Source organism: Schistocerca piceifrons, chromosome 2 (assembly GCF_021461385.2).
Source record: "Schistocerca piceifrons isolate TAMUIC-IGC-003096 chromosome 2, iqSchPice1.1, whole genome shotgun sequence".
Taxonomy (NCBI): Eukaryota; Metazoa; Arthropoda; class Insecta; order Orthoptera; family Acrididae; genus Schistocerca; species Schistocerca piceifrons.
Genome location: NC_060139.1, coordinates 203491511 through 203511041, shown reverse-complemented (window position 1 = coordinate 203511041; position 19531 = coordinate 203491511). Strand labels below are relative to the sequence as shown.

Here is a 19531-nt window from a genome sequence, read left to right as displayed (position 1 = left end):
TCAATAGCAGGTCCATGGTTGTAGTTTTCTGGCTGACCAGTGTATATCTGCTTTCGTTGATCACGCCTACAAAGACTATGTTAAAGACACCAACCATTTCCTAGACTGTCTGAAATCTGTGGCCATCTCATACCCATCACATGACTCGTTTGTCACCACAGATGCTACCATGCTCTACACTGATGTCCTCCATGTACATGGTCTGTCTACTGCTGAACATTACCACAACCAACACCCACTTGATTCCAAACCTGTGACATTCTTCCTCTCAGCTTAACTGACTCTATACTTACTAACAACTACTTTACCTTTGAGGGGCAGACATACAAATAGATCTGGGGCATGGTCATGGGAACTGGAATGGTTCCTTCCTATGTCAACCATTTCCTGGGTTGGTCGGAGGGGGCTTTCCTGGGAACCATAAGCTTTCAGCCCCTGACTTGGTTTAGATGATATCTTTGGCATATGGACTCACGGTGAGGCTGACAAGTTAAAATTACTACAGTCTCCAACACATTCTCCCAGTTAAATTTCAAATGGCCCTATTCTGAATACCACGCCACCTTCCTTGATGTCGACCTCATTCTTACTGAGTGTCAGCTCCACACTTCTGTTCACATTAAACCTACTAACAAGCAATGATACTTACATTATGACTGTTGCCATTCTTACTGTATCAAATTTTATTATACTTTCAATGATTGATTAAATTTCTGTGATATCTTTACCTTTCATTTATGTATACCTTAACTATTCCACATTCCTGAATTCTCTCATTCTTGAGGGGATCTATGGAACATGATGAATGAATGAATGAATGAATGAATGGAGGAAAGGAATGTTGATTATCTCAGTAGGTGGGACTATACCAGGCACGGCCTACATCTCAACAGGAAAGGGAAGGGGAAACTGGCTGGGGTAATAGCAGGAAATTTAAGGGGGGAGGCACTGCCATGAATGGTAAAATACCAGTGGTTACAGGTGTTGGAGCAGCACCTTTTTTAGGATAGGTAAGACAGAAAGATATCAAGTTCTACGAGAGGTCAGGACTGAAACAAATCTTCAGTTTAGGAAAGAAATTAAACAGCACAATTCTAGCACATTTGATCACCAATCACAGCTATCAATTATAAATTTTCACCAATCACCAGAAATTTTATCTCCACCAAGTTGTATCTCAGTCCTAGGTAATTGCATTGATGAATTAAAGTCACCCAACCCAGTTGACATAATCTGCCTCTCTGAAAACCATGTGACCACTGGTATAGGAACTAGGCCTAAGCACAATGAGAAACTCAGACAGGGGAGTACTGCAAATGTTAGAATAAGGAAAGGTTCTCATAAAAGTATAATTAAAAATAATGTAAGTATATTTCACCAAAATATTGGGAGTTTAAAGAATAAAGTAGATGAGCTTCTGGTTTGTTTAGAAGATTTAGAAGCTGAGAATGAAATAGATATACTATGCCTGTCTGAGCATCACATTGTTACTGATATGGATAAGGTAAATGTAAGTGGATATAAGCTCTCTGCACATGTAATGAGAGAAAATATGGAGAAAGGAGGAGTTGCCATATATGTCAAAAGTTATCATTGTGCAAAAAGTATAGAAACAAAAAAGTTTTGTGTAGAGAAACATATAGAAGCATGTGCCTGTGAGCTTAAATTAAATAAAGGCACATTTATAATTGTAACTGTATATAGGTCCCCATCAGGAAATTTTCATCTATTTCTGAAAAATTTGGACTCCTTGTTGTGCTATCTGTCAGACAGGGGGAAGCAAATTATTATTTGTGGGGACTTCAATGTAGATTCTCTGAAAGAGGGTAATAGGGAAAATGACCTTGAAGTATTACTCGGTTCTTTCAATTTGACACCCGTTATTGATTTTCCTACTCGGGTGGTAAAGGATAGCAGCTCACTGATAGATAACTTCTTTATAGACCAAGATAAGTTTAACCAGATAAATGCTCAGCCTGTTGAGAATGGTCTTTCTGATGATGGTGCTCAGCTAGTTACAATATATGACATAGCTCCGTTCAGCAATACTAAACAGTCCTCCAAAGTAGTACGTTCAATCAACGATTTAACAATTGCAAATTTCAGGGAAAGCCTACAACAGTTAGACTGGGATGAGGTGTACCATGAACCTGATGCCAATTTAAAATATAATTTATTTGATGACATTTTTGTAAATGCATTTGAAAACTGCTTCCCCAAGAAAATAGTTAAATATACTCGTAAGAAACCTTGTAACAAACCATGGCTTACTAAGGGTATAAAAATATCTTGTAACCGGAAAAGGGAAATGTATCTGACAGCAAGAAAGAGTGGTGACCCAGAAACTATCAAAAATTATGAAAACTACTGTGTTATATTAAGAAAAGTTATTAAAAAATCCAGGAGTATGTGTATCATGTCTGAAATCAGCAACTCTGATAATAAAATTAAAACAATTTGGAATATTATTAAAAGAGAAACAGGTCAACCAAGAGCAGAGGAAGACAGTATTACCATCAAATTGAATGAAAACTTTACGAACAAAAAGTCAGAAGTTGAAAATATTTTTAATAATCATTTTCTAAATGTTGTGGATATAGTAGGATCCAGGCGTTCATTAGAAGATGCTAGGCTGTTAATGGAAGAGGCCATACCTATGCAATTTGATACAATTGAAATCTCACCCACTTCTCCCTCTGAAATTAGGAAAATAATAAACTTGCTTAAAAGCAAAAACTCACATGGAATTGATGGCATTTCCAGCAAAATACTAAAAGCTTGTTCTCAACAGATAAGTAAGATTCTCAGCCACCTGTGTAATAGCTCTCTGGAACAGGGCATTTTCCCTGATAGACTGAAATATGCTATTGTTATACCTTTGCATAAAAAGGGGGATAGCTCTGATGTCAACAATTACCGTCCAATCTCCCTTCTAACAGCTTTATCCAAAATTTTTGAGAAAGTAATGTATTCAAGAGTAGCTTCACATATCTGTAAAAATGAAGTACTAACAAAATGTCAGTTTGGTTTCCAGAAAGGTTTTTCAACAGAAAATGCCATATATGCTTTCACCAGTCAAATTTTGAATGATCTGAATAACCGAACACCACCCATTGGGATTTTTTGTGATCTCTCAAAGGCTTTTGATTGTGTAAATCATGAAATTCTGCTAGACAAGCTCAAGTATTGTGGCATGAGTGGGACAGTGCACAAATGGTTTAATTCGTACCTAACTGGAAGAGTGCAGAAAGTTGAAACAAGTAGTTCTCGTAACATGCAAAGATCAGCACATTCCTCAAACTGGGGAACTATTAAGAATGGGGTTCCACAAGGGTCAGTCTTGGGTCCTTTGTTGTTCTTATTATATATTAATGACTTGCCATTCTATATTCATGAAGAGGCAAAGTTAGTTCTCTTTGCTGATGATACAAGTATAGTAATCACACCTGACAAACAAGAATTAACTGATGAAATTGTCAATACTGTCTTTTAGAAAATTACTAAGTGGTTCTTTGTAAATGGACTCTAACTGAATTTTGATAAGACACAGTACATACAGTTCCGTACAGAGAATGGTATGACGCCATTAATAAATATAGACCTTAATCAGAAGCATATAGCTAAGGTAGAATATTCCAAATTTTTAGGTGTGTCCATTGATGAGAGATTAAATTGGAAGAAACACATTGATGATCTGCTGAAACGTTTGAGTTCAGCTACTTATGCAATAAGGGTCATTGCAAATTTTGATGATAAACATCTTAGTAAATTAGCTTACTACGCCTATTTTCACTCATTGCTTTCATATGGCATCATATTTTGGGGGAATTTATCACTGAGGAATAAAGTATTTATTGCACAAAAGCGTGTAATCAGAATAATAGCTGGAGTCCACCCAGGATCATCCTGCAGACATTTATTTAAGGATCTAGGGATATTCACAGTAGCTTCTCAGTATATATACTCTCTTATGAAATCTGTTATTAACAACCAAACCCAATTCAAAAGTAATAGCAGTGTGCATAACTACAATACTAGGAGAAAGGATGATCTTCACTATTCAAGATTAAATCTAACTTTGGCACAGAAAGGGGTGAATTATACTGGCACTAAAGTCTTTGGTCACTTACCAAATAGTATCAAAAGTCTGACAGATAACCAACAAGTATTTAAGAAGAAATTAAAAGAATTTCTGAATGACAACTCCTTCTACTCCATAGAGGAATTTTTAGATATAAATTAAGGAAAAAAAAATTAAAAAATAAAAATAAAAAATAAAGAAAAACAAAAAACACTAAAAATAAAGTTGTTATATTAACTTAAGTATGTTGTTAAATTAACCTAATTATGTCATGTATTGGAAAATTCGACTCGTTCCACATCATTACGAAATATCGTATTCATGATCCATGGAACTAGTATTAATCTAATCTAATCTAATCTGAATGACAAAGTGACTGAAACCGTATAGCTTGGCACCATTATGCCCTATGAAAAAACAGCTGAATTTCCAGCTGAGTGTCCCACCATAGGACACTCATGTGATGATTATCATAGTACTAGGATTGCTTCCTCTATACTGTTTTTCATCTTGCAACAGATTGCTTGAAATTTTAACCAATGTCAAAATGGTTAGCACTTAACAGAACTTCCATTTTTTACAGTAAAAAAACTATCAGCATTTACTATCATACTATGGGATAAACTGATCTCAAGATTCTTAGCTTCCTCTTCAATATACTCTGTCAGCTTTACTAATGGCTTTATAACCTCAACTGTCTTCTCAAGACTGACTAATGTGGCAAGTGTTTGGGCATACTGGATTTGCACGATAATTAATTCTGCAATCAAAGATCATGATTTAGAGTCTGTTTAGTTTTCCTGTATCACTTCAGAAACACATAAATAGTTTCTTCCACAAGATGTAGCTTATTTCTTGTATTTGAGTTAGCACTTACTATAACCTTGATTTTGGAGGAACATTAAAATCTAGCCTTACTTCCATGTCATAAATTTGCATATTTATTTGCATGTTCCCTAATAAACTATCCATCAGGTCAAAATAACTACCAATTATTTCCATTTACTGCACAATTTTTCCCGTGTTTCGTAATGCACCTAATTTAGAATGTACTTCTTCCTTCCACTGCATGAGAAACAGTCTATTACCTACACCTTTAGACTCTTCAACAGATGTTACCTACTGATCCTTCAATTTTCTTAATGATCTAATTTGGCTATCTTGCTGTCACCATACAGTGCAGATTTGTGTGTGTGTGTGTGTGTGTGTGTGTGTGTGTGTGTGTGGATCCAAGTGTTCACTTCTTGAACAAACTGTTCTCTATGGTGACTATTGTACATGTCCTTTCTTCCAGTTTAACAGGAAAGCCTGTATCTCCATAAATTTGGATGTAACACGTTCTTTTCATGAGTAACTGTTTTCCTTGAAATGTTCCACCTTTTGTCTAGATGCCTGACCATTTTAATTTATAGTATGTAGCATAAATGTATTTAACTTGAAAATAAAAGTGAAGGAGAAATTTGTTGTTCTAACCAGACTGACAGATGCAGTGACTGCCATAAGGGCGACAACACCACATATGAAGGCAGTGCGTCTGTTGCGGTGATGCACGAGGACACTGGACATTGTCTGCAGGACAACAGGTAGCTGCTGAAATTCCTCAGCCATTACGAGGACGAGTGCACAGGTTAGCAGAAAAGTAGTCACTGACAGTGTCATTATCAGTACCACCGAACTGTGAACAGAAGACATGGCAAAATTAAGGCAGTTGTTAATGGCTTTATTGCTACAAAGCAAACATATCAAATGAAACAAGATATACAGAAGAAATTTAGCAATCACTTTGTAATGGAAAATACTTCCAATGAGCTTTAATAAAGACTTTCAAGGAAATTCCTTAGAAATGAAACTATTCATCTCCATGGCATACACAGGTGTCCTTCACTAGAGCCTTAGAAAAATAAATGAAATTTTGGAATTTCCATCTCTGTAATGCAGCTAAAAACTATTTGTAAAACCGGAAAAATCCCTATATGTGTACAACAACATATCTAACATTTATCATCATCAGCAATCTGACATTTTACACTAGTTGGTGTTGCTCTTATTTGGAATAGGTCTCTATGCCTCGTGAATATTGTAACCCCCCCCTCCCTCAACTCCTGCTTATCAGGTTTATGAGGCCTAACCTCTGGTAACTATTTCTAGTACACATATGTTGGTAAAACATAATGCAAATTTTCAAAATCTGTAGAGCTTACCTTGGCAAGATAATAGCTTGGCATATAACAACAAAGATCCATATTATGAAGCAGCACAGCATGTTGGATTTGAACATATCTTCCCGCAGTTGACAAAACTGAAACCAATTTCTTTCGTTATTATTGCCTACTGCACTTCAATGCTTAAATTTAAAGTAATAATTAAAAAAAATAACAATGCTGGTCTGCTAGAAAATCAGGCTACCAGTCTACTGCTAGAATCGTATTAGACATTAAGTAGACCACACATTTTGTTAAGATTGCAGCTAAGCAGAGCTGCTTACACACTTTGACACGCAGTTTACAGTAAACTATGAAATACAACATATATGTAGTTCATCTACATCTACTTAATTACTCTGCAATTCATACTTTAGTGCCTGTCCAATGGTTCATCAAACCACTACACACTATTTCTCTACCATTCCACCCTCAACCACACATGGGAAAAATGAACACTTATATGTTTCTGAATGAGCTCTGATTTCTCTTGTTTTATTAAGATGATCTATTCTCCCAATGTAGATGAGCATCAACAAAATATTTTCACATTCGGAGGAGAAAGTTGGAGATTGGAATTCCATGAAAAGATCTCATCACAATGAAAAATGCCTCTGTTACTATCCAATTCACCTATATCTATGGTACTCCCTCCCTGTTTCATGATAGTACAAAATAAACTTCCCTTCTTATACCTTTTTTATGTCCTCCATCAATGCTATCTGGTAAGAACCCCATATTGCACAGCACTAATCTACCTGAGGACAGGTATGCACAGTGTAGGTAGTCTCTTTAGTTGATTTGTTTCATCTTCTAAGTGTACTGCCAATGAAACACAATAATTGGTATGCACTCCCCATAACATTTTCTACGTGACGTTCCAGTTTAAATTGCTTGTAACTGTTATCCCTAGGTATATAGTTGAATTGACAACCTTTAGATTAGTGTGATTTATCTTGTAATCAAATTCCATGGATTCCTTTAAGTAGTCACATGGATTACCTCACACTTTTCATTATTTAGGTTCAACTGCAACTTTTCACACAATACAGATACCTTGTGTAAATCATTTTGCAATTGGTTTAGACCTTCTTATGACTTTATACTAGGCAGTGAATGACAGTTACATCTGCAAACAATCTATGATGACAGCTCAGTCTTCTAATTATTTATATAGATTAAAATAGCAGAGGGTTTATAATACACCCTTGGGGAATGCCAGATCTCACTTTTGCTGTACCTGATGGCTTTCGGTCAATTAGTATGAAATGTGACCCTTCTGACAGAAAATCATGAATCTAATTGCACAACTGAGATGGTACTCCATACAGATGCAATTTGATTAGAAGCAGCTTGTGAGGAATGGTATAAAAAGTCTTCTGGAAATCCATAAATATGTAATCAGTCTGAGATCCCCTGTTGAAAGTACTCATTACTTTGTGTAAATAAAAAGTTAGTTACGTTTCACACGAATGATATTTTATGATCCGTGCTATGTGTCAAGAGACTATTACCTTTGAGCTAATTCATAAGGTTCGAACACAGTGTAAATTCCAAAATCCTACACCAAATTGATATTAGCACTATGGGTCTATAATTCATCAGATTACTCATACTTCCTTTCTTTGGTATTGGTGTGATCTGAGCAACTTTCCAGTCTTTGGGTAACGATCTTTCATCAAGCAACTGGTTATATATGACTGCTAAGTTGTTGTTGTTGTTGTGGTCTTCAGTCCTGAGACTGGTTTGATGCAGCTCTCCATGCTACTCTATCCTGTGCAAGCTTTTTCATCTCCCAGTACCTACTGCAACCTACATCCTTCTGAATCTGCTTAGTGTATTCATCTCTTGGTCTCCCCCTACGATTTTTACCCTCCACGCTGCCCTCCAATACTAAATTGGTGATCCCTTGATGCCTCAGAAATATGTCCTACCAACCGATCCCTTCTTCTGGTCAAGTTGTGCCACAAACTTCTCTTCTCCCCAATCCTATTCAATACTTCCTCATTAGTTATGTGATCTACCCATCTAATCTTCAGCATTCTTCTGTAGCACCACATTTCGAAAGCTTCTATTCTCTTCTTGTCCAAACTATTTATCGTCCATGCTTCACTTCCATACATGGCTACACTCCATACGAATACTTTCAGAAATGACTTCCTGACACTTAAATCAATACTGGATGTTAACAAATTTCTCTTCTTCAGAAACGCTTTCTTTGCCATTGCCAGCCTACATTTTATGTCCTCTCTACTTCGACCATCATCAGTTATTTTGCTCCCCAAATAGCAAAACTCCTTTACTACTTTAAGTGCCTCATTTCCTAATCTAATTCCCTCAGCATCACCCGACTTAATTCGACTACATTCCACTATCCTTGTTTTGCTTTTATTGATGTTCATCTTATATCCTCCTTTCAAGACACTATCCATTCCATTCAACTGCTCTTCCAACTCCTTTGCTGTCTCTGACAGAATTACAATGTCATCGGCGAACCTCAACATTTTTATTTCTTCTCCATGAATTTTAATACCCACTCCGAATTTTTCTTTTGTTTCCTTTACTGCTTGCTCAATATACAGATTGAACAACATCGGGGAGAGGCTACAACCCTGTCTTACTCCCTTCCCAACCACTGCTTCCCGTTCATGTCCCTCGACTCTTATAACTGCCATCTGGTTTCTGTACAAATTGTAAATAGCCTTTCGCTCCCTGTATTTTACCCCTGCCACCTTTAGAATTTTAAAGAGAGTATTCCAGTCAACATTGTCAAAAGCTTTCTCTAAGTCTACAAATGCTAGAAACGTAGGTTTGCCTTTCCTTAATCTTTCTTCTAAGATAAGTCGTAAGGTCAGTATTGCCTCACGTGTTCCAGTGTTTCTACGGAATCCAAACTGATCTTCCCCGAGGTTGGCTTCTACTAGTTTTTCCATTCGTCTGTAAAGAATTCATGTTAGTATTTTGCAGCTGTGACTTATTAAGCTGATAGTTCGGTAATTTTCACATCTGTCAACACCTGCTTTCTTTGGGATTGGAATTATTATATTCTTCTTGAAGTCTGAGGGTATTTCGCCTGTTTCATACATCTTGATCACCAGATGGTAGAGTTTTGTCAGGACTGGCTCTCCCACGGCCGTCAGTAGTTCCAATGGAATATTGTCTACTCCGGGGGCCTTGTTTCGACTCAGGTCTTTCAGTGCTCTGTCAAACTCTTCACGCAGTATCGTATCTCCCATTTCATCTTCATCTACATCCTCTTCCATTTCCATAATATTGTCCTCAAGTACATCGCCCTTGTATAGACCCTCTATATACTCCTTCCACCTTTCTGCTTTCCCTTCTTTGCTTAGCACTGGGTTTCCATCTGATCTCTTGATATTCATACAAGTCGTTCTCTTATCTCCGAAGGTCTCTTTAATTTTCCTGTAGGCGGTATCTATCTTACCCCTAGTGAGATAGGCCTCTACATCCTTACATTTGTCCTCTAGCCATCCCTGTTTAGCGATTCTGCGCTTCCTGTCGATCTCATTTTTGAGACGTTTGTATTCCTTTTTGCCTGTTTCACTTACTGCATTTTTATATTTTCTCCTTTCATCAATTAAATTCAATATTTCTTCTGTTACCCAAGGATTTCTACTAGCCCTCGTCTTTTTACCTACTTGATCCTCTGCTGCCTTCACTACTTCATCCCTCAAAGCTACCCATTCTTCTTCTACTGTATTTATTTCCCCCATTCCTGTCAATTGCTCCCTTATGCTCTCCCTGAATCTCTGTACAACACTAAGTATGGAGTATTGCTAAGTATGGAGCTATTATAACAGCATACTCTGAAAGGAATCTAATGGCACACAATCTGAACCAGAGTACTTGCCTTCATTAAGTGATTTGAGTTGTTTCTTTACAATGAGGATATCTACTTCCATGTTATTCATGTTGGCAATAGTTCTTGATTCAAATTCTGGAATATCAACTTGGTGAAGAAATTTTGAAAATCCATATTCAGTAACTATGCTTTAGTAGCACTGTCATGGGTAGCATTACCACTGATATTGCACGCTGAATGTAGATATTGCACACTGAAGGTATTGATTGTGTCTGCCACTGGCGTACTTTACATTTGACCAGAATCTATTTTGTATTTTCTGCCAGATTTTGAGAGAGAGTATTGTTATGGAGGCTATTAAAAGCATCTAATTTCGAAGTTGATGCAAAGTTTTGAGCTTCAGTAAAACATCATCAATCTTGTGAGATTTTCCATTCTTTTGAATTTTACATGCTTTTTCTGTTGCTCCTGCAATAGTGTTCTCGCCAGTTTTGTGTAGCATGGGGATCAGTAGCATTTTATTAATTTATTTGGTTATATCTCACAATTGTTATTGATACTATTTCTCTGAATTTAAGACACATCTGGTCTACACTTATGTAGTTAGTTTGGAAGGAATGAAGACTGCCCCTTAGGAAGATGTCAAGGGAATTTTTACCTGCTGTTTTAAATAGACGTATTTTATGTTTATTTTTGGTGGGTTTGGATGTTATGGTAGTTAGTCTCCCTACAATGATCTAGTGGTCACTAATCTCAGTATCTTTCATAATATTGTCCATTTACTCAGGATTATTTGTTGGTATGGGGTCAAGTATGCTTTTGCAACCATTTACAATTCGCATAGGCTCTGGAACCAATCGTTCAAAATAAGTTTTGGAAAAAGCCTTTAGTACAATTCCGGATGCTGTTTTATGCCTAACACCAGGTTAAAACAAGTATTTTCACCAAAAATAGGGTACATTAAAGTCACCAAGTATAACTGTATGAGTGTTGCACCTATTTTAAAAGAGACTCAAGACGTCTTTGAACTGTTCACCAACTGTATTTAATCTATCCTTTCTGAAGACTGCAAGTACTTTGTAAAAATTTAGGCAGAACTTATCTCAGGATTTATCCAGCTTTCAGTACCTTTAATGGTTTCTATTTATGGTTTTTTTTCAGCTCTGGTTCTTTCCCAACACAGATACAACAATTTACTACTACCATACCTACAGACTTTAGGTCTAACCTTATCCTTCATTTAACCCGTATTCTTTGAGAATGATACCATTTTTGTTCTCTCTCAAGACTGTCTAACGTAAAAAACCACCCAGTTCACTCCCTAAGCCGCAGCTACCCATGTAGCCACCTCCCGTATATAAAGGACCTATTAAGCAGAACCAGATACCTGACCAACCTATGGTGCAAATCGAGGAATCTGCAGTCTACATGATCACAGAAATGCCTGAGCTACTGATTGAGATTCTCCACTCAGCTCTGGGCTACAAGTCTCCACATGGTCTGGTCAACAATGCTAAAACAATATTTATATCTGTTCTTAGCAAACATACAGTAAAATGTCCTTATTTTCTTACATTACTTTCTCACTGTTAAGTATTATGCTAGGTTAAAGAAAATGGCAGTTCAACATCAAATACTGATTGAGTTCAAACAATGTTAAGCAGATTAAATATTAAACAAAAATTGAGGAAGAGGGGAAGGGGGATTGTACCAATATTTCACACAACCCAATATAGACTTAATTTTACTACTGTTTGGCAAAATTTGTATACATATTGGAAATCTACATTTATAGCTATATCCATACTCCATAAGCCACCATAAGGTTTGAATCAGATGGTTCATACTGTTCTAGTGTCATTTACTGCCATTCTGTTCCACCCATGGATGGTATGAAAGAAGAAAACAGTCAGTAGCCCCTCCAAATAAGTGCAAATTTCTTTGGTTTTGGTGTTGTGATCATTACACGAATGTATTTTGTAGAGTCTATATTTTTGTTGACTCACTTGGAATGTGGGCACTTAGAATTTTGAGTGTAAAACTCTCCACACTGCATGTTATTTGCTTTGCAACATCTCCCACTGCAGTTTGTTGAGCAGTTCAGTGGCATACTCATATTGAGGCTTTCCAAGGCTATGACCATACCAGACTTTGTTTCCAAGTAAATGTGTGGGGTCCATCAAAGACACTCTTGCAGGCACTTGTTTCGGAAGATAGGTATCCTAACAACTGCCTCACAGTATATTTTTTCCTTGCTCACCTTTGTGTGCAAAAATTATTCCATCTACCAAGACAACAGTAAATTCCATGGTTATAATACCAGAAACAAAAACAATCTACATTTAGAAATGAAACGTCTCACTCTGGTACAAAAAGGAGTTTACTACTCCAGCATTAAGCTGTTCAATGCTCTACCACGACATATCAAATGTGTTCATACAGAACTGCCAAAATTTAAACAAGTTCTCAAAGATTACCTGACAGAAAAATCTTATTGTACTGTGGATGAATACCTGAAAGAAAATGTATACCATCACTAAACGTATTATGTCTAGAAGTAGTTCAATTGATTTTATTGTGCATTTGGGCATTAGCACACTTTTTGTAACAACAGATTGGCTGTACATGTATTTACTCTTGTAGGCCTAATATCTGATTTAACTTTGTGCTCTTATCTTTAACCTTTATTTGAAACTCCTTTTTCTGTCAAATGGTAGTTATGTTATCTAGCTGACATTGTATCTGTTACTGTATTTATAGTATGTCTTACTTAAACTATGTACAATTTGCCATTGAAATGCCCTTGTATTTATTGTAAGTTTAAATTGAAACCTGTACAATTTGACACGTTCCATATCCTTGTGATTGACTCACTAACTGGATCTACGGAACAAGAAATAAATAAATAAAATAAATAAATAAACAATCCCATGATATGAAGCTTGATTTTCTTCTGCATACAAAATGCTCAAACAACCTACGGGAATGCAGTCAGGTGACGTCTTTGATGACAGGCTGAATTTCTGTAAGATGTGTGAACAAAATATGTGATGAACTATGCAACACTTCTTTCAATCTTTCCAACTCTTCCATTAAATCAACTCCGTAAGGCTCCCACACTGATGAAAAATAGTCATTAATTGGTCAAATAAGGGTCTTATAAGTGACCTTTTTCACAAGTGAACCACACTTCCTTAAGATTCTTCCAATAAAGCTGAGCCTGGCATCTGCCTTTCCCCTGGCTAGATTCATGAAGTAGTTCCATTTTAAACTGATCCAGACACAAATTCCTAGATACCTGCAGTTTGTGACAGATTCCAACCACTGATCATTGATCGCATAGTCAAACAATATTGGATCTTAGTACACAAATTACATTATATTTGTTTAGGTTTGGACTCCTCTGCGTATCTTTCCACCATGTGCTGACAATGAGCAAATATCTCTGCCTTTTTTAAGAAGTTTCAAAGATGTCACTTGCTTGTACACAACTGTGCCATTGGTGGAGACCTTGAAAGTTATCAACAAGATCATTTACATAAACTGCAAACAGCATCCACCATATCAAATTTCATTTGCTTACGATTATGTCTACCCATTAAGAACACCATACAGAGTTCTGACTGCTATGAAATATTAAATCTAATCACATTTCTTTAGATATTTTGTACACATACATTTTTGTTTACTAGGTAATAGTGTGGAATTCTCAGGTTTTCTGGAAGCCAAGAACCACAATGCCACCTGAGCTTCATTATCTGTCTTATGGATCTCATGAATAAAAGATACCTAGTTTTACACGACTGATGCTTGCAGAAGACACACTGATTTTCATATAGGAGTTGTTTGGTCTCCATAAAAGTCATCATATGCAAGCAGCACAATAAACGTTTCATAATTCTAAAATAATTGTCTTTACAGCTGTCGTAGTCTTAAATCAGTTATGTCTCTGCCTCTCTGAACATAGCTTTGGTTATGTTCTACACCTGTAGACATCTTCCAACACAGAAATAGATGATTGCTTCAAAGTGGATCAACAGTACAGCCTTATATTTCCAATATCAAACGGAAGAGTAACAACTATGAATGACCTGCACTGTTAAGAATTACTAGTGCAATAATGGGAAATCCTGGGTAGAAAGTAAACAATGGTATGAAGAAGGACAAAAAGGAAGATGGAAGGAAGAGTAGGGTTGAACATCTCATCACAGATGGGGTCAATAGAAATGGAGCACTAGCGCAGCTTGGGGAAGAACAGGGAAGGGAATCAATCATGTCCTTTGCAAAGAAATCAATATGAGATTTGCCTTTAGCGATTTATGAAAACCAGAAGAAATCTGAAATGGGATGGCTGTATGGAAAGTTGAACCACTGTCCTTAATGCAAAGGCAGTATCTTGTAATTGTGCTACCTTACTCATTAGGCAAGCCCATAACTCGGGTAACAAATTTGCATTCTTCATCAGGACAACCAAAAATTTGTTAGGTGAGCTACAAAACAGGAATGTAGACAAGGAGGTCACCAGATATGGAGCAAAAGCTGGTATCAGTAAAGGATGGTGAAGGGAATCACTATAAGTGATTTATGGACGTTATGGAAAACCCCAACTCTGTGTGGCTGGACATTGATTTGAATTGGCATCCCTCTGAATATCAGCCCAGAGTGTTACCAAATGCAGCTTAATTTGGTAGCTGACATAGTCGTCAATATATTTAAAATGTGTCCAGCCACTGATTAGTAGTTCTTATGCACAGTGAGTGATTACTCCCATTATAGCATTACATATTAAAAAGAACTTTAATTCAAAGCAACTGCACATCTAGCTTATGATTCTTTCAATAAATGAACTAGAATTGGTCTTAGATTTTCAAACCACAAGGTTTCACATGTAGGAAAATAGCAACAACAACTGCCCACAGAGAACAAGATTTAAAACATCAAACAAATTTCTTCTTATTTTTTCTGGGTGAGTCATGGTGTGAATATGGAGACTTATGCAGTTACCTGCAGAAATATTTTCTGGCTTGGACAGTAAGTGGACTTGTGTGTCCTATGTTGGATACTTCTTGCACAGACAGGCTAGCTTGGAAACCTGAAGACCACAACAACAATAACAATAACAACAACAAACAATATGCTATACACATGGAAAAGTATCTGAGCTATGAAATTTTCATTGTTTATCTCAGGACCTACCAAGCAGTGCACATTGTACATTGATTGTCAGTGTAATTTGTTACTCATGAGATGTTATCAAACATGTCATACCCAAAGAAGTCTAGCTTTTTCATTGGAAAGTACATAGCTAATCAAGCAATCTGTAGATGAACTGGCAACAAATTAAATTTGTCAAGGATTCAAACATGTGGACCTCAAATCTCATGAGCACACTAGACATATCGCACAACTGCAAACAATCTCGTGCACCTGATGACAATTCTATCACCCAATAAATTTTAGATGTACCTCCAGCTGATGAATTATTATTAGTTTTAGTATTGGAGGGCAGCGTGGAGGGTAAAAATCGTAGAGGGAGACCAAGAGATGATTACACTAAACAGATTCAGAAGGATGTAGGTTGCAGTAGGTACTGGGAGATGAAGAATCTTGCGCAGGATAGAGTAGCATGGAGAGCTGCATCAAACCAGTCTCAGGACTGAAGACCACATCAACAACAACAATAGGTACTGGGAGATGAAGAATCTTGCGCAGGATAGAGTAGCATTGTGAGCTGCATAAAACCAGTCTCAGGACTGAAGACCACAACAACAACAACAACAACAACAACATAAGAACTCGGTACATATTTTCAAGACACTACTGTTTTCTCTGTAATTAACACAATGCACCTTATTTTTCTTGGATATATTTTTCAAAATCAATCTATGATATTTAGAATACATTTACTGTTCACAAGGTAAGATAAATAAATCTGAATGATAAAAATACATATACATTTTATCTAAATAGCTCCATAACACCAGCAGATAGTAAATATTATGATCCATACCTAAGAGTAAAACAATCAGTATGATGCTCTAAGACAGAAAGGAAGCACCTAATTGGTACAGGAGCAACAATATTAGAGCATGAAGTTGGAAAATGTACATTAAATAATAATGCTTGAATTTTAAAAGTAGTCTCATTACTGGGGGGAAGAAAGCAGGCAGGAGACAAAAAAAAGTACTGGAAAAGGAGCTGCTCATGATGTCAAAGTGGGGCATACTACAAGAGATAAAGTGTCAAAAGCCTGAGTATTAATAATGGACTGACAGTAAATCATAAATCAAACGTGAGATCTTTCAATTGGCAATATGTGGTTGCAGAAGGGATGAAATGTGAAAAAGTTGGTAGGGGGAAAAGAATAAAGCAAATAAAGAGAAACAAGAGAAAAAGAAATGTGAAGAAAGACATATCATAGGAGACTGTAAAGGCAATGGATAAATGTTGGGAGAGCCAAACTAAACTTGCACTTAGCATAATTTCATTTACAGCCAATGCAGCTCACTTTTATAATCCCTTCATTGCTGATTTCAATACATATTTGCCACCTCCAGACATTTTAACTGTATGATACAAGTAGACTTTGTCATATGTGACTACATATGATATGCACTTGAAGATAATCCACAGCTTGACTTGTGCAGAATGCAACACAAACTGGGTGTACAATGTGAATACTGTTTTCCTGCTATTGAATGAAACAAGATCACACATGGGCATCTAACCACAGGCAGTCCAAAAACGAAAATGGCTTAAACACTTAACATAAAACAGACATCACTATTCCTTGTTCTGAGGTTATACACTAGACTCTTGCTAAACCACCCATTCTTCGCACATGTATGAGTGCCGGATTAGTGGAAGTGACAGATTTTTGAGAGTGTCTAAAATTTAATGTAAACACATAGGGATTGTACTTTATCAAATCAAAGGATACATTCATTTTTACAAAAAAAATTTAGTCCTTGAGTGTATACATGCATATAAGTATCACTCGACATTCACTATGAAACATGTCCCAAAGTTTTAGTTGTCTCCGTGATGATATGTGACGGTAGTATGCTTTATCACACAACGGCTTTACAATTATTTCATAGGTCCTGCTATGTTTCTGATTGTTGCATAATGTACTACAGCAAGACATCTTCAGCTTCAGCACCAGCAGTTTGAGATATCCTCATGTTCTCTCCTCCTATGTCCTCTTCTTTATCAGTTTCATCATGACTTTCCTGTGAGTTTATGATTACCTCTTTTCTGCTGAAGTATGGTCATAAATAATTGCTTGTCCAACACTGTTCCCAGCAACAATGGTTTTCTGTGAAGGACCTCAGTTCAGTTTATATCTAATTTTGAGTTTCTGCTTGAGGTCTAGCATAGCATGTTTGCCTTTAGAAGTCATGATAAAGATTCGTAAGGAAAGCCACAGTTTCAAAGGTTTACAGAAATGCTGAACATTATAATTAACCAACAACATTGTTGCAGATGAAATTTCATTATTGTAGGTGTCATTTCAGGTTGAACATATAGAAGCTGAAAGTGTGCTGGATTATTGAAAGGCTGGACTACCGAGGTCCGTATTAGCGAGAGTCTAGTGCATATTGTCTATATCAATACTGTTTTGTCATTCAATTGCATTCTGCTAGAGTGAAGGTCCCATGCACTCATTAGGTTGAACATATGATTATAAGAAAAATATTCCTGAGAAAACTACATATTTATGAGACAGAACTGCTTGTCAATAGTGATCTTCAGAATACAAAATGTCAGTCCTGCTGGCAGACACACATAAAAGTATGTCTATCAGCAGTAGGGTTGCCATTTTGCCTCCTAGAGGTTACTATGATCCAGAATTTATGTCTCATAGTTTTATAATGGTATAATCATATGCAAATGTCAATAATGTGATACTTTGTATGATATGGTTAACAGATCTGAAAATGAGAAATATATTTCAAAACATGTGATAACAAGATTGCAAAAAATGTGCAGTTATAAGTACAACTAAAATTATTTCATGGTGAAAACATCATGAGAAAAATGGAAAGAAAATATATGAATTTTTGTGTTAAATAAGATTGTTTTTGTAGTAAATTATCATGACAAGTGCACCAAACAGTGACTGAAACGAAATGGGGAGCATTAATGCACAAGCAAAGTTGAAAAAGTTGAAGATTACATTTCTGTTTTCTCTGTATGTGTCAGTCCCTCTGTCATTCCTTCTATCACAATGACTATACTTATGTAAACAAAAAAAAAATGAATGTTTATTTGACATATTTGAGAAATAGTAGCTGTGTGACAGTATTTTCCAAGACGTCCTAGTCTATGACTTGTATTATAATTTTTCACTGTCTTTTTGCATGTTTATTTTTAACATCTGCTTCTTCACATCTTTATATTTCAATGCTCTCTGCATTTCATTTTCTCATGTCATATACTCATCTTTTCTTCTGTCTTCTGATAGGATTTAATTACAACAGCAGCCATAATTACCCATTTCCTACCAGTACATCTGGGACCAAATTCTGTATCAAACTTGGGGCTGAATGTCCACAACTGTGGATAAATATGCATTTAAGTAGTATCAGAATTTCCATTTATCTATTCATTACAACAATGATTTTGCATGTTTAACCTGATATACCTTCTTTTCCATAGAGTTGTCCTTAAAATGTAGTGTCCATGCATTAACATTAGCATCTCTCATCCTTTTATTGCTTTCAATTTCTATGCTGTGATCAATGATTTCATCAACTTGTTCAGCCATAGTGAGGTGATGAATATCCGGTGGAGGTGATTTGTGACCTGCTTCATCATCGTCATCATCAGTATCATCATTTTGGAATGGATCTCCCATAGCTCCATTGCTATAGTCAAGCTGCAAAAAAAATTTACATTTCAGTGTACAAGGAATTACAAACAGACCACAAAAATCTTTGAGAAGGAGACAAACTTTTTGAGTTCTTTCCTTCTATGATACACATGGCATACCACTGCATGCATGCCTGATGTCCCTACCAAGTATCACCAGTTGCCTTTTTTCTGTAATTTCTAAATCTATTTTAATTTTTTCCCTATGATATATACATGGAGAAAGGGCAAATAAAAGCAGCTTATAGTACGAATCTTTCTGGCAAATTAAAATTGTGTGCCAGACCCATACTCAAGGCCATTTCCTTTTGTGGGCAAGTGGTTTATGAGCTACCCAAGCATGACTTATGACCTGTCCTCACAGCTTTACTGCCACTGGTATCTCATCTCCTACCTCCCAAACTTCACACAATTTCTGCAAAACTTGAACTCCTGGAAGAAAGGACATGGGGCAAGACAGCCTGCGGGTTGTGTCCAGAACGAATTTTTGGTTCTGCTGTTGAGTGTACATGATATGAAATTTCCTAGCGGATTAAAACTGTGTGCCAAACC

General features: G+C 36.4%; 1 protein-coding gene across 1 annotated transcript in view; it reads right to left on the bottom strand.

The window, feature by feature from the left end:
• LOC124774910 (adenylyl cyclase 78C-like) overlaps positions 1 to 19531 on the bottom strand; it is a 723787-nt gene that overhangs the window by 82894 nt on the left and 621362 nt on the right. The window contains exons 12-14 of the mRNA XM_047249584.1: positions 18753 to 18986; positions 6283 to 6380; positions 5555 to 5756 (exon numbers count right to left, since the gene is read on the bottom strand). Coding sequence (XP_047105540.1) covers positions 5555 to 5756; positions 6283 to 6380; positions 18753 to 18986 — 534 coding nt within the window. The remainder of the gene's footprint in view (positions 1 to 5554; positions 5757 to 6282; positions 6381 to 18752; positions 18987 to 19531) is intronic.